Source organism: Larus michahellis, chromosome 4 (genome assembly GCF_964199755.1).
Source record: "Larus michahellis chromosome 4, bLarMic1.1, whole genome shotgun sequence".
NCBI lineage: Eukaryota > Metazoa > Chordata > Aves > Charadriiformes > Laridae > Larus > Larus michahellis.
The window spans coordinates 54,068,069-54,084,589 of NC_133899.1; the positions used below are offsets into that span (position 1 = coordinate 54,068,069).

At 43.3% G+C, this 16,521-nt stretch overlaps 1 protein-coding gene across 3 annotated transcripts in view; it reads right to left on the reverse strand.

Annotated features, from left to right (window-relative positions):
• The window catches only part of RAD51B (RAD51 paralog B), a 420,404-nt gene that overhangs the window by 80,458 nt on the left and 323,425 nt on the right, over nucleotides 1-16,521 (reverse strand). The window contains exon 11 of one of the 3 annotated variants that reach the window (XM_074584886.1): nucleotides 12,427-12,461. The exons of the other annotated variants lie outside the window; for them this stretch is intronic. Coding sequence (XP_074440987.1) covers nucleotides 12,439-12,461 — 23 coding nt within the window. The 3' untranslated portion in view covers nucleotides 12,427-12,438. The remainder of the gene's footprint in view (nucleotides 1-12,426; nucleotides 12,462-16,521) is intronic. 3 annotated transcript variants of the gene reach the window in all.

Sequence of the window (16,521 nt, forward strand, 5' to 3'; positions counted from 1 at the left end):
CTAAAAAGACAGAAGCATGAGGAAGATGTCCTACAGCATGATACAGGGGAGATAATGACAGGGAAATGTGTCAGACTTCATAATTACTGCTAATGAGGTTAATCTAAGGGCAACTAATCCTATGGGAGAACATGGTGGCTCTGTGATCAAGGTCTCTGAAATACAGGAGTCTTCTATAGCCCTTGACCCCTAACGCCTCTCCCCGCCTGGGACATCCACTGCCCCCCAGTGCAGAAATGTCTCCTTTTCTCACTGAGCCACCCCAGCAGTGCGCAATCGGACACTCCTACCCCTACAAATGCAGTGACTTATCTGCTGGCAACCTGCACCCCAAAGCAAAGAATAGGTTTGCCTCCTGCTTGCACTAGCTCCTGGCTGCAGAGGCACAAGATTGCACGTGCACTGCAGCTTGTTTTGGAAAGTGCCTTTTAACTTGCGTTTTACCACAACTGCCAGTTATTCCAGAACTCGAGCTCCCTTTTGGCCCATGAGTCAAGGCATTGAGATGTGGCAAATGAAGAGCTGTAGGAAGAGGCCTAGAGCCTGCTCATTTTCCATTGCCTCCTCTTTTTCATGTGCCCCTCTCACTGCCACGATTAGGGTGCCTATGCACGACACTCTTGCAGCAACCTTTGTGTAGTAAGCGCTGTGCAGATCACAGCGTCTCTTCCATTTTGTGAACATAACTTTGAAACTAGTCTTTTCCACAGCAGAAAGGTGATGGTACAAAGCAATCACGGACATGCCTTGTTTTGGCACAAAATTTCATTGCTTCTGAAGAGGAAAACTAACATCACAAACATTCCTCCTCCCAGGAGGGGGAAGATGGGGCAAGTGGCTGCTCCACCCAGAGCTCTCCAGCCCTGAAATGGAAGGATCCCCAAAGATCTAGGGGAAGGCCCTGCTGATGCACATGTGCAAGGCACACAACAAATCCCAAGCACAGATAAGTTCTGTTTCACAGTTTCACCCCCACTGTTCATGTGACAGCTTTCTTTAAAATTCCACAGTACCTCTTTCTCACCTGGAAACATCATCTCTGGCTTTTCTTTCTCCTTGTCTTGGTCTCTGGTTTCCAAAGAACTGTTAACTGAGATCTTCTTTTCTCCCTTGCCTCTGCACTTCTGTTAACCCTGCTTTACATATTCTATTATAAAAAATAAAATAAAACCTCAGCTGCATGAAAAAAGGACTTAAGCCATTTGACGGTAACTGCAGCATTAGTGCCTATCTCTCACTGGTGCCAAAGGTGAGAGGAATTTTAGTAATTCAATAGATAGATAAGATAGGAGAGGTTATTTGATTTAGTATTTGTCTGTACCATGTTTCTGAAATACTGTGCAGCTAAAAAAATGCTAAAGGTCACCTGATACGTTTCTTTAGATAAATGAAATAACTTTTTCTGAAGTGATATGCTCACTCCAGGTGCAATTATCGTATTTTTAAGACTTCACTGTAAGTCACCCTTTAAAGTAAGCTCTTATCCCACAGCTCAGTGGCGATTTTTAAATAAGTAATTTCCCTCCCTCCACATCCCCAGACTAACACCAACAGGGTTCACAAGGAAATCCCAACAGGCAGACTGTTATTCAGTCCATTTCTGCATTTCTAAGGCTCATCGACCTTTCTTTTGTCAGATAAAAGCTTCCCATCTCTTTAAGCCCTTCATTCTTGCAATAGTCCCACAGAAAAGTTGACATCCTTGGCAAGGAGAGTGAAAAGCAGCTTGTCCGCCCTTCCCAATAGTCCAGGCTGGGGTTGTTTTAGCCTGTTTAAATCTCCCCCCTATTTATATGCTAATGTTCTGGTATCAGCAGAAAGTATAAACAGTGTTGTTTACAGCTCCCTATAGTCTGTGAGCACCAAGCTGCCAGGAGAATACTGTGTACTGGGCAGAGAGATGCATTTATTGACAATGAAAATGGCCACTTCTAAGACTATGAGAAACAAAACCGAACAGTAAAAATGCAGTGTCAGCCAACATCTAACCATACAAAACAGGACTGGGAAAAAGCCATTAGCCAGGGGGTCAGTCATGGGCCCCAGGGAGCTACGAGATTTCATATTTAACAGGGAGAGATCTGGGGAGACCTTCAGCACAGAGACCTCTGAGAAAAGAGAGCATCAAGTTCCTTGGCAAGGCAGCTTACATGCTCCATTTGCTATTATTGCAGATTTTTGTTAGTGGATAATGGCTCATAGCTTGGCTCGTAGCTCTCCTGGATCCTGAAGTGAATTAAACTCTCCTAAGAAAAACAGCATGGTCTAAAGGAGCAAGGACAGGAATTCTGGAGTTCAGATCTTGTCTCTCCATTTTGCTATGTGATTCTCTTCACCAGCAGAGCACTAGATCTTAAAAGTAACTGCAAAACCAGGCAGCAGTGAGGGTGTACATCAAAAATAGTTGTGCAATGTCAAGCTCTCTGAAGACATTAGGACACAGAGCTTGTCTCTTCTTTACATCAGTCGACAAAATGTTGATGACTGCAATGGCAGTCCCTGTTCAAAACAGGGGAAATACCTGCTCACATCAGCAATGCCTTATCTCCCAGTAAATAAAAACTAAAAAGCCTTAAAAACTCCCTGTCTACTATAGTGCCTACTGTATGCAATTCTCTCTCAAATGCAATTACTGATAAAAGATGCTAAACTGGCTGACCTGGCAATGCTTATAGTATGGTTTTCAGAAGACAGAAAAAGGCTGGGACGATTAAAGTTGAACTCATCTTCTCCTAGCGTATATATGTTTCAGCTCTCACCAGAAGAGATTCACCACCCGAATTCCAGGTGGGAAATGCAGGGGACTTCAGTGGGGGCTGAACCCTCTTGAGAGTCCAGGCCACCCAAACCATCTGAGCTGCATCCAGTGCCCGCGCTGGCAGTACCACACTCTGCTCTCTTTGGAGGGAGACTCCAGTGGCTGGATGACTAGTCCAGCTTGTCTCCTCAGCGATCCAAAGCCACGTCACACCCACCAGTACCACTATCTCTCTTGCTGGGCAGTCTCAGACAAGGTGTCAAGAAAGGGCTGAGTTTTTCACCAGCCCTCACTGTCCAGCAAAACCAGTGCAGAGGCACCTGGGTAGGACAATGTGAACTTGCTTGGCTGTTACTGGAGAACTATACATATACTGTAAATAAAAGGAAGTAATCTACTCAGCAACTTTATATCAGCATTAAATTAATGAAAGCGTAAAATGACAAGAGGACCACTTGAAATGACATTGTGCCTTGTCGAAGCAGCACAGTCACAAAAGGATTTTGAGGTGGTGAACAATGAGAGTCTTATATTGGCAAGGATGTGCTTTTCTTCCAGTGGGAATTCAGTTGCTAAGTGCATCAAGAGGATTTACAGCAACCCTTTGCTGTAATAACTAGACATAGGCCTGCATGAAAATCCCACATTTGGCTGTGGTACACTGGCTGTCTCCTTCTAGTAGTGTGTTCCCAAAGAAGGAAACAGCTTATTTCTGCTACTACAGTACGTCTGAAATCAAGTAGTAGTCTGGTGGTGCCATGCCAAATTTTCCAATGCAGAAAGTTTCTCTGTCTCCTGAGTTAAAGTAATCTGCATGTGGTCTTGCACATATTACTTACATCATCTTTTTAAGAAACTTAATCCAGCCAGTTTTGAGCTTTGAAGTTTTGCTGTACAATGTAAAAGGGTTAAGTCTACCCACACTGCATCAGGTGCCCTGCACGCATTACACCGCGTATTTTGTGGGATTACAAGTGCTTATCAACAGTGCAAATAAACCAATTCAATGCACTTATTCCACTCAAGACTGTCTGAAACTTGTTCATTTCTAATAACTGTCAGCTAAACCACTAAGCCAGGTGGGGATGATGCTTGTTGGAGACATTGTGAGCTCCAGCAGCAGTTTCTAAATCTCCTTCCATTACTTATTATTAATTACTGTTTGTTAAGCACCAGCAGTAAGAGACAAATAAAGGCAGCCCCATAGCAAGGGTTTAACCTTTAAGCACAAGGCATATCGCTTAAGACCACAGTATGAACAGTGAGAGATGTCTTGAATCTGAAGTCAGGAGGTGGGATTCTAGTGTTTGTATTTTTGGCATCTGTACCTGTAAGAGGATGGAAAGGCATGTAAGTGTTTTTGAGGGTAGGTGGGTGTTTTGGTCAAAGAGAAAGCTGATGCACCTAAAACTATGAGAGAGAACTGTAGATGTACTGCTTAAAGATGCATCTACAGAAATATTAATAAAGAAAAGGCTAGAATGTAGTCTTACATAATTCATTGCTGCTGGGACATGGGCTGGGAGGGAAGAATGGAAAAAACAGTCCATAAAGATGCCAATAGTTTCTAAGCAGAAACATCTGTTGAAGTCTTAAAAACGGTCAGGCCTGCAGCAAGCTCAGCAACAGGAAAACCTGCAGTTGATCACTCCTACCCTCATCAGCCCCATGAGCTCCTACCCCTGGGATCGGCGTGGAGCTTGGAAGATAACTGACACTATGAATCAAACACGGCTTCTTTCTTGAAGGGGAGAGGGGGAGGAACAGAGAGCCAGGATGGGCGTCTGGGGAAGACAAACGATTATTTGGAATGGAGGTATTCAGGAAGAGTTACAAAAGAGTAAGGGAACATGCAAAGGGAGACCCAGTGGCTTACCCACTCTGTCCCAAGGGGGCCTGTACGCTGAATTTCCATTGCCTTGTCCAGTCTAATTTTAAATGTCTCAAGCAAAAGGCCTTGCTCCCCTTGGGAGGCTATTGCAAAATCTCACAAATCATCTTTGCCTTTTACATGACTGTCTCTTCCTTTGTGATAGTTCATTTAATTTTCTTTGTTTTCTCTTGATATTCAACAGTGCCCCTAGACATATCAGTTCCAAACAGCAATTTCTTCTTCCTGAAAGCATTTATTCCCCTCTGCAGTCTTCTCTCAAGAAAGGAATTATCTTAAAAATATCGGTGGACGTTGTATGTTGTACATCTCTGCAGGGTCTGTATCTGCCAGCAGGAAGGGAGCACGGTTCTGCTGGATCTTACAAGGATCAGTGAAAGGGGGACGTCAGCTGCTATATTACAAGAGAAGTATAAATTGGCAAAAGTTCTTATAAAGCAGGGTTTGGAGCCTTCCCGTACCCATCTCCAATCATTTCAAGTGCCAATTTTGACTAATTGCTTGTGTTAAAGCTTCTTAAAATATCTAAACTTTTATCCACCAAGAAAAACAAACTTCAGTCAATGACAATGAAAAGTCCTTGGGTGGAGATTCCATTTTCGTTTCAAATCCAAAACTCCATCAGCCTGCATTATCCACGGGAGTGGGCAGCAACCTAGCAGGGAATTTCTGAGTTTATAAAGGATTCTATTTTAGAGTTAGTGGTGACTGAAATACCATGAGAACTGTATTTCATTTCTCAAAAAAGGGTAATATGCGAGTGCTTGGGATTTCAAAAGTATTTACCCTGCACTTTTGAAAGTCTAAGCAAAATCCTTCCCCTCCCTTAAACTAATCACTAACATTTTCCTAGCAATAGTTTTTCTATATAAAGTTAGACTGAAGGGTCAACATATGGCTTAGATTGGAACTCTTGCTGTGAAATTATCCATGCAGTCCACAACCAGCACCTCCGTAACAATAACAGAAGCGAGCAGAGTAGTGGTTAAAGTGATCAGATGTTCGAAAACAAACTCTGCAGTTTTCAGTATTCATCGGTTTTCAGATTTTGACCTGCTCTAGGTCTTCACTCCAAAATGGCACATAGTGATTTGCTTCCTGGCCCAAATGCTCCTAGTCCTCAGCTTTCAACATCAAAGAAAGCTTGCTGCTCCAGCGGCTCTCTTCCAGCCTGCCTGGCTCACTGCTCTTCTTCCTCACCTCTTGCTTTTTTCATTAGATTAGCAGCTTTGAGCAAGAAACTCTGGCACTGTCTGAAGCTCCAAGGATCCATTTATCAGTCTTTCTAAGGCCTTCTCCACCTTCATACTTGCTTTCTGGCTGTCTCTATAAACATGGTATCAGGGGAGGACTTCTTGATAGTGAACTTGTTCATGTTTCTAGTTGTGGAGGCAGTTATCCTTACTTAATGTTGACGGTGGTACAAATAACATTGCTAGAAGTAGTGGTACTAGACGTAGCTTTTTGATGTCATGCAGCTCAAAATGACTGACCAAAAGGTCAGTAGCTTGGTTTTCCTTTCAGGTGTGGAGCAAAGTTTTCACACTGCATCTGAGGCACTGGATAACTTCAAAGACTGAGCAACACAAAAAGGCTTAGGAAGCTTCTTGTGTCCTGCTATTCCTCCTGCAGATTCCTAACCAGTCTCAACCAGCTGCCTACCTCCAATCTGGGCTCCTGAAGCCCCAATTCTCTGCAGGTCCTCTGGCAGCACACAAGAAGGGAATGGTCTCCAACAATGCAGGAGTAAAGGGAACTTTTAACTCAATGTTAAGCCTCTTAAAAAATGAGCTGAGGTTCCTCTGAGATTTTATTAAATCTGCCAGCCTGTGAAATACTGCCCAGTGGATCAAAGACACAATGCACCCTTTCTTAGCTTGTGTCAAGCTCTTCATAGATCTCCAAAGGGCAGTAGGGCTGTAATGTCTCGTTAGGTCAGTCATTAAATACAAGGAACCCAAAAATTCACCAGAAACCAAGAGTCGGGATGGGACTCTGCCATCCCTTCAGGAGCACGATGTCTGACCCTTTTAATTCATCTTCATTCCCTTCTCCCCCCAGTACACTGAGAACCACTCACTGTTGCTGATGTATAAAACCCTGCCACGACAACTACTAAAAAGGGCAGCTCCATGCTGGCATTGATCCTGCCTTCATCTCACTGCATTCATTGTCTAAGAGAACAGAGGCAGGATTAGAAGGGGGTTTAGAGTGCAACCAGGCAGTAAGATTAATAACTGCTCTTAGCTTCATTCATGATCAATTGAGTGTGTGTGAATCTGCAGAGGACCTTCTCCAAACAATCGGTAGAGATGGTAGTGGCAGTTGTGGAACTAGAAATCCAGCAAAGCAAATTTCAGTTACGCAGCATTTCTTATAGGCAAGCCCTAAACATTTTGCTATCTCTCGATCAGGAAATACTGCTCTGCTTGCCTCAATTTGCTAGTATTTTCCCCCCAAACCTGTTACGCACCCTATCTTACTCCCTAGGAAGTCCACTGACTCCAGTGGGCACAAAGGCAAGCCTTATATGAAGGAAAGCTTGCTATCAGAAATGCTTTCAGTTGCACACTTGAGGTGGGTCAGTTACTTTTTAAACAAATCAAACATCTTGAAGCCTACAGTATAATATATTTCACCAGATTTATCCCAACTTTATCTATCACAAGTAAATATAGAAAAATTACATGGTCTGTCTCCTTTTTGCTGGAGGGGTTAGCACTTCCTTCATGAATTCTTGTATATGTGAATACAAGATACAGCATGCACAGAGGTCACAGAGGTGACCATCAAATGGGTTTCCTATGAACCATCACGTGGGTAAGACCTGACTGCTCAGAATTCAGTAGATGCTAGTGTAAAGGTGAAAAATCCAGTGGTATGTGAATGAAAACTGGACGTGTTTTACATTCATCACCTAATTCTGTTAACATCACAAAATGAAGTATTTTTGTAGCACTTTGACTGGCTGCTGGCAAAGACATGCAGTACAAGGAGTGACCCAAGTGGGCACGCATATGCAAAGCTTTTGGGACACCACTCTGGTAGGAGCAAAGCCATGTGGGAAAGGCACACACTGGGCTTTGATTTCAGAATATAGAACATCAGATAATGTTAGTTTCCAAAGACACCCCTATTTTGCATTTGTCCATCACTTTTTATTCTAGAACATATCAAAGTAAAGACGACCAAGCTACACAAAGGAATGCCTATATCCACGACTGGAACGGAACCAGGGAGCAGCAGTTGGCCACCCCAGACGGTACTATGCAACATCTTAGGAAAAAGGTGAAAAATAAGTTTCCTTTTGTAATCGTCAACAATACCTTGCAGGCATGTCTGTGCAGCCTTGGAACGCCTGGAGCCAGGCTTCAAAAACTTGGAGCCCTCCAGATATTTTGCTCAGCCTGACAAAGGACAGGAGGGAGGGCACGGCGTTGCTTTGCCCTTACCACACCCCCTAACACATCCTGTAACGTGTCCTGCAGGACCAAAATTCTTACTTCAAATAATGGAGCATTACCTGAATAGTCATCCCACAGTCTGCACACAGCAGCTGGCTGTATTCCCAAGCATTTAGAAATTGGCCATCCCTATTTAATTGAAACAGCAGGAGAATTTATGGAAGCAAAATTGAATTCCCCTAACTGATAATTGAAAGATTAACTTCTGGAGGGAATGCCTTGAGATTTTTAATGACCACACACGATCAGGACCTTGGTTTAATATCTCACTAAAACAGTGCTGAGGGTAGAAAAAGGAGAAAAAAGAACCTATAGGCCTCTGCCATCTGAAATATGGTGTGAAGTGGTCACTGTAGTAGCCTCACAAAATCGGCTGCCTGAGGAATTTCTTGTTGATTAACAACTCATACTGGCATCAGTGAGAAAGAGTCCAGGAAAAACAGCTGCTCCAGCATGTTTTAAAACAAAACAAAACAAAAAATCCCACAAAACTCCCACAGGCTCTTGTTTTCATTAAACCAAGTGCCAGTGGCTTCTGCGGACCTCAACCAAGATTGTTAATGGTCGATCTTGGACTACCTTTATGGGACCACCGTATGAGACTCGTATTCACTCTTCACAGTAGTTTTCAATTCTGTTTCCAATTCGTGCTAACCTCTTACCTCCCCAAAAGCATTCATGAAAAATACACGCTGGCATTAAAGGGAGAATATGCCCTTCACATCCAATGTGATATACCGGGGTAGGGGATGGGTGAAACTCGAAGTGGGCAGTGCAGTGAGGCACCGCTCCTGCAGGTTCCTCTGCCCAACCTAGAGGCCCAAGGTACCTCAGTAGCTTCAAAGTGATGCTTTTTAATGAGAGGACTATATGTCTCAATTGGATTATTTTAAATTAGACCTTGTTAAATGCTGCCTCTTTGGCAGTTTTAGCCAAGAACTGACCATGGAAATATCTTTTTTTGCTGATACAAAAGGACTTTGCTTTAGCATTGAGGCACACTAGCCACAGCAATAAGGAGAACATGGAGCAAGCAGCAAACATCAGCCTTCAATGCTGTCACACCAACATTAAATTCACTTAAAAAAACAATTGAGAGAGACAGATGGTAAGATATCTAAGAATGCTGATACTTCTGAGAAGGGGAGTGAGACATAGGTCATTTGTAAAATAGCAGAAACCCTGTCTGTAACTTCAGCAACGTTCAGTTTTTGTATTTAAAAGGGTCCTCCGAGGCTGCAGCTTTCACGCACATACCCCGGCTTTCACAAGGAGCATGGGAAAATAAGCTCATTGTGTCGGAAGGCCTTGAAAGGGAAAGGAGGCTTGCAGCAGGATGGGAGGAGGGGAAGAGCTAGAGCCCAGCTTGAAAACGCATGGAGAGAAATTGAAAACAAATACGTACCTACCCCCAACGCGCACACATGCAAGCCCTAAACTCTGACTGAACTCCGAAATCAGAGCCCGAGCTGGTTTGGGAGCCACTGCTCACTTTTCTTCTTCTCCGCCCGCCCCCCCTTTTTTTTTATAAATTTTTTTTAACATTTGTTTTGTTTTCAATTCCCTCCTCCTTTATAAGGAAGAATAGAAAACCAGCAAAGTTTTGCGCGTGTGTGTATGTGCGTGTGTCTCCCAGGCAGCTCAGGAAGAGCGAGCTGTCAAAAGCCCAGCCCGGAGTCTGGCTTTCTTGTTCCTAGTGAGGATTTTATAAATATTTGGAAGGTTGCATGGGGCCGGGGGGGGGAAGGGGGGGGACTGCAGGAGGGAGGCTAGATAACTTTTGGGCCCACACAGCACAGAAGTTTTGAAAGCCTGCTTTTCATTAGCATCGCCTAGCAACCAACTCATCTGCTGCAAATCTCATCACGCCCCAGCAAAGCATCCACGGCATGCTAATCTTTTCATTTAATAGAAAAGCTGCTGTAATCTTTCTTCCTTTTCCTTTCTAAAAGAGCAGACAATAATAATAATAACGATAAAAAAAGAATCCGGCCCCGCTCCTCCCGCTGCCCTGCACCCCCACCAGTGCTCTCGTTGATCCAACACTTTGCCGAGTTCCCATGGATGACCTACATGTGTGTGTTCTGGCTGATAAGTCCCAGCTGCAAAGGCAAGCTTGGGTCGGTTTTTGCTTTTTGTGCTGTGTGTGCTGGAAGGGGAGGGAGGCGAGGGGGAGGATTTTTCTGGCTGGGCGCTGAGAGAGGAAGGAGGCAGGCAGGGCTACAGCGCTCAGAGTCCGAATGGCTTAAACGAAATCTTTGGCTTCAGACACTGTAACTGAAGCCTCCCCAGCAGACAGGAGAGAACTGGTTTGTTCTGGTGCCTGTGTGTGCATGCGTGTGCATGCTTCTCTGTGCGTGCACAAGTCCCAGCGCTCGCTATATCTGCAGGAGAAGAGCGAGTCTTGCTCTGTCACTGATAAATTCCATGTCCAGCCAGCTGCAAAACAAGCCGTGCTCTGGAATCTCCCCGGGCTTTGCCCGTCCTTTCACTCTGAAAATATCATGCCTAAGGGTAGGGGAAGTGGTTTGGACAAAATAAGACTTGACCTGAGCATCTGCCCAGAACTGAAACCAAATGTCTGTCTCCCTGAATTTTTGGCTTTTGATAAAGCTCAGATAATTTGTCTTGCCACCTGCCCATCTTCAAGCATGTCTGCACTTTACGGTTCCACATGGAAACACTAATCTATCATGAAACAGGCCATGCATACAGCTTCTGAGCTGGTGAGAAGCAGCAAGCTGAAATCCTGCAGAAAAGCACATTTTCAGATATCCAGCCCCATTTTTACAGATATGCATCCCAATGAGCAAGGTCTGCGCTACCTTGCCCTTTGCTCCTTCCTCAGTCTCCTTCCCCTCCTTCTAGCCTCCATATTTCTTCTACCTTTTCCATACTTTCAGGTGCTCCTGAGGATGTCTTCTCCTCCCCACCCAAAAAGAACTCAGCTCCTCCAAAGTGCAGTCCTGGGGGCCATTTCACGTTCTGCTTAACACCCTATCCTATTTCCTGCTCCTTGAACCTGTGAACCTTGAACATAATGCACCTCCCCACTCCTACCCACACGTGATGATTGAGAGCAGACTCCTTTACAAAGAAAGATGTTTCCTTTTCCCCTCTCCAGCATAATGCTGGAAGCATTCCCATTAGTGAGGTGCTATAAAGATGACTGCAAGATCACAAGGCCCTACAGCAAAGATTAAGTCACTTTGGACAATAACGTTGTTATCATACCTAAGGAAATGACAAGGGGCCCATTGTGTAACAGATCAGGTAGAGATACCATGAATTTCCTACAAAATCCAGATTAAAACTGGAGCAATATGATGCCTGGGAAGCAGTAAATATTATGTAAAGTTGGAAAGGATACCGAGATTCTGGAAGATGTTTCAGTGTCACAACTGCTTTGCATTCTTAAGCAATATCAGAGGGAACAATTAATTTTCAGTCCTCCACCTAGAAAATCCTAATGGGTAGCCCCAATAACAAAACTTCTGACAGCCCAGCTGAAAGAATGGCTGTATGGCCAGGGAAAAGGACTCCGAGGAAGTTCAACCAATCTCAGCTACATCCTCTGGCAACCACTTCAAAAGGTTTCATGGAGCAGAGTGCCCACAAGCAGATGAAATGAGACCCTTCATGCACCATTTACTGCACTTGACAGGGAAGAATTGCCAGGTTTTAGAAAACACATCCACCTCCTCTCTCTTCTCTTCTAAACAACTTCAGTGCTACCAGCTTCAGCACTCCGCGCTGCAAACGCTTTCAGAGTCATCAATCAGGTGAAAACCCTTTTCCCTATGCACACACTGGGCTTGAAACCATTATGGGCTGGCTCTGCTCCCATAGCCAGCTGGAGACAGAGGTGCTTCAAATGCATTCTACGGGAAAGGAAATACAAACCCCACCTTTGCTGGTTTTTAATTAAAAAAAAATATCAAGCCTCATTGGTTGTCAGGAAAACAGAGTTGGCTCATATTTAAAGTGATAGTGTGGAAATAAAATCAGTATTTTAACAAATTCCCTTCCCTTTACTACTAAGAGCTCTAACAAAAGGGCTGTTCACAGTAAAAATAAGACTTTCTGGTCACTGGAAGGCAGGTATTTTGGACTCAAAAGAAGACTGAATTACGCTATGAATTGCCTCCTCTTGCTAGGAACTTGCACCTATCTTTCACAGACCTGCATTTCTTTGAAATCAATTCAGGCCCATTCCAGGGACAGTCAGCTCTGTTAGGCTGGATAAGAAGTAACAGATAGCAAAGCAATTGCGCCAGATGGCAGAGAGCAGCGAGGAACTGAATACCACTTACCCACATGGCAGATCATTTGCTGTGAGCTACCATCACTATGGAGATAGAAAAGGATATATTCTTATGAGTGCAAAATAAACTGGAATGGAGACAAGATTCCTTGGTTGAGGTGCAAACTGTAATTATCATAATTCTTCTGTAGTGCCCCAGTGAATAGAAATTAAATATGTGACAAGTCTCAGTCCTCTGTAGGCCTTGGTGAACTTATATGCAGGTTTCAATTACACCATCTTTACTGACATTCTTGTTAGCAGAATGAGCTGAGAAGCCCAAAACTGAATTAACATCTCTCAGGCCCTCAGAGGATGGGAAAGGACTTAAAAGTTATAAATCGTACTATTTTTTATGTTTGTCAACAAAAAGGAAACATAACTGCACACTCCTCTGGTTAACACTGAATTAAAGCCTATGGATATACCTTCCTCACAGCCTCTCTTGGACAAAAAATTTGTAATCAAAGAGCAGCAGCCAATTATCTGTAATGAACCATGCTTGGGAATGGCTCAGGGCTAAGCAAACAATAGATCCTTATATGCATCGACCTGTTTTTTTTTAAACAAGTTGTAACAGTTTCCCTGTAAAATTTATTCTGATAGTAGTCCTGTTCTTACAATATTAGTAAAATGACAGCTCTCAATGCACAGCGCACAGAAGACATTCACATTATTGGACAAGGCTGAGAAATACCAGCTTTCACGGTGTTCTGCAGTTCAGAGAGAGGAAAGTTTGTCACATTGGCAGAATATTAGCTGAGGGAAAGAAAACGTGTGAAGGCAGTTAAATAAGGTTACACAGGTGCTGCTACTTCAGACTGTGGAAAAAAAATTATAATGCATGTGAAAGAAAATAATCTCTCTAACGTTTCAGTCTTCTTAGTGCAGGGATAAAACCACAAGCCTGCTTTAGGAGTGCTGCCCTCCTTTAACCAGCCAAACATCACACTGACATTCTTTAGTGACTTGTGGTTTGGAGAGACAGCCATATGCAAAACTGAGGTCTGCACACTTCTTAGAACTAGAAACTATTTGTATACGTTCTGGTAAACTCTGAGATGCAATCAAGCCAAAGAAAATTTTACATGCTAATATATCTCCATCTCGTGATAAATTTTTTAGTCTCCTAAGACGATTTTATCATTTCGGGCCACTCCTTACCCCTCACAAATCAAGACATAGTTTCCAGTTTTAGGGGGAAGATGAGAAGGGTTTAAATGCTGCCAATATCAAAACAGAGCATTTCAGAATAGCCTGAGCTTGAAGCAAGTTCTGTGATTGCTAGAAATAGGTCAAACTCAAATTACATACACGAGTACTCTAAAAGTTTAAAGACGCTTAGGGAAAGAAACAAGTGTAGTTATTACCAAAGTAAATAAATGCCCTTATCATGAACTCATTTGTACTGAAGAAGTAGATATAATTTTACCAAAGGGATCTTTAAAATTTAAATTCTTATTTAGATAGAATTCTTGCCTTATAGTTCACCAAAAGTCCTTCTTGCTCTGGACTGAACTACTGAACTGCTTTTTTCAGAGGATTCATAAATGAGATGTCCTTAATGTTTCCACAGACTGGGCCTATCAGTGAAAAGCCAACAGGATTTGGACTTGTTGCTGTACATGGCATTTTTTGAAAAAATTACTGAGTTCCAGTTGTATTAGATGGAAAATCCTAGAGCCCAAATACCAGTTTTTAGTTTATTATTGTCAAACATTTAACTCAAAATGTCAAATTGCATTACCCCCCAACATTCCATCACAGAAAAATGTTGGTATTTTTAGTGTTCGGATGGCTTTAGATCTAAGATGTATACTTTTAACTGCTTCCACAAATAGGAACCACACTGTTCTTTCTGAAGGCAAGAGGGGAATGAAGCGAGTATCTTGTCAGCCAATTGCTACATAACAGTGAAATAGCGAGATGCAAAAACCACAGCATGCATTTAAGGTCTGGAGATGAGTCCCTTAAAGCTATATCTCCCTACGTGGATCTCCTCCTTATCCCGCCCCGATCTTAAACCTCATTGCGGCTGTCACTCCCCCACCCTTCTGCTTCAACAGTTTCCCAGCCCATCACTGTCATGGTTCTACTCCTTCCTGCTTCCCGTTCTTGTTCCTTCAAGATGCCCAAGGAGTACTGTGAACCAGCGGATACAGCTTAGCATCCCATTCCCTAGTACTGCCTTCCAGTGACCCAACAGTTCCTAAAGGCTAGAAAAAGGAATTTCAAAAGAAAATGGGCTCAACCTTGTGCTGGAGTATGCTTAGGGTATCACTATCTGTGTAAATTTTCATGTGAAAATAAAAATCCTTACCCCTTTTTTTCTCCTAACATCCCATTCATCCATCAATAACATGAAATCTGTACTCAAAAATGGAGGCCATAGAACTTCTTAAAAAAAAAGAAGAGTTGCTTTCAATCACTTGTAAGACAACCACTTTTTGCCCAACTCAATACAAACATTTTGAAGAAACTTTCCATCAAAACCATCTAGAAACAAATCCCTTATATAAGCATTTTTGTCTCAAATGCTATGGTAAACTGTAATTAGATGAAAATAAGATTGTATAATGGAAGGTATAAGACAACTGCAACGATCATGGTGTGACTAGCTCTGCCTGTCCATCAACAATAAGGTGACAGCAATTCCAAATGCCTGAATGACCAAACGTGTCCAAAAGAACCTTAAACTCCTTAACAGATCACTTAGGAAAAATCAATAAACCCAGATGCTCCCTGGATAACAGGGGCAATTATATATTCCATGCTTATATCTGCACTGGTCTTAACCTGTGGGCTTCCTTTGGAGGTCACTGCCTGGGCTTTCATGTATCTACAATGTCCATTGCAAATGCTTTCTGGAACTGCCGGTGTAGTGATACGTGCTTCTCTGCTTACAAACACGACCATCCACTCACTCCTTATCACCTTCCTTTTGCCAGGGATTACTCAATAGATGGAGAAGATGTAGCAAAAACAAACCAGGATTGTCTGATCAAAGCTTTCTCATTCTGTTCTGCCTGCAAATTAGTTTAGTGTTGCTAAAAAATAAAAGAGCCCTAACAATGCTGGGATGAGGAGCTCGCTAACTACAAACCAGACATGATGGATGAGCAGCAGCATAAGCTTCCCCATTGTCTGCCGGTGCGTGGCCACTGAATCAGGCAGAGGAAGGCAGAATCAGGACAGGAACGGTGTATGGGCTCAGACCATTCAGGCTAGGACTCCTCTGCTGACACCAATGACAAAGCTTCCAGGCCTGACCACGGTCTTTCCCTAATCAACTGCAAGAGGGACCCCCAACTCTTATCAGAAAGACTAAAGATGACAGGCAGAAGTAAAGTTCTAGGTCCCGTCCTGGATGTGTATGCTGTTCTGCAGTCCTGTATGTCAACATGGAGTGAGGATCCCTTATGGAGACGCAATCAAGGAGATCAACAGCTCTCTGCCAGGAGGGGAAAAAAATGGGCTACAGAAAACAGAAGTCTAACCCCTCCTCTTGCTAGGGATTTCTTACGAAAGGCAAATGCTTTCAAACTGTTTGTTGACTGCTAGTAACTGTTAGAGACAAAGTAGGCCCAATCTTACAGAGCAAAATGCCTAATATAAGTCTGCAGACTTGTACTATCCTACTGAAATCAAACCCTTCGTGATGTTAAACAGCCTTTAACAGCAATTAACTTAGGACACTCTTCAAAGTGGTTTTAAGAATGTATACTGCTTCATCTTTATGGAAGGTCCTAGCTGCATGGAGAATTGCATTTGTAAGTCAGCTATAAAACACAGGCCACCAAACTCAGAAACTGTCCTGGAAACAGCACCAGCCAGCACTCCCTTATGTAATGGGAAAGCTTAGAGGAACTGATGAACGATTATCTAAAGATGCAGTTCCACGGCACCTTCAACCAGTCTCAGCTGAGTGGCCTAAAAAAATCCCCCAGGATTGTTCTTCAGCCAGTTTAAGCCAGTTCATGCAACTATTCAGGTCAGGAAAGTGCCGGTGCCAGTGCAAGAGGAGGAGAGGGGAACATACAGCTGGGAGCTGAACGAGTAGGAGCACAGCAGACTGAGCAGTTTAAACTGCTGCGGAGCCGAACCC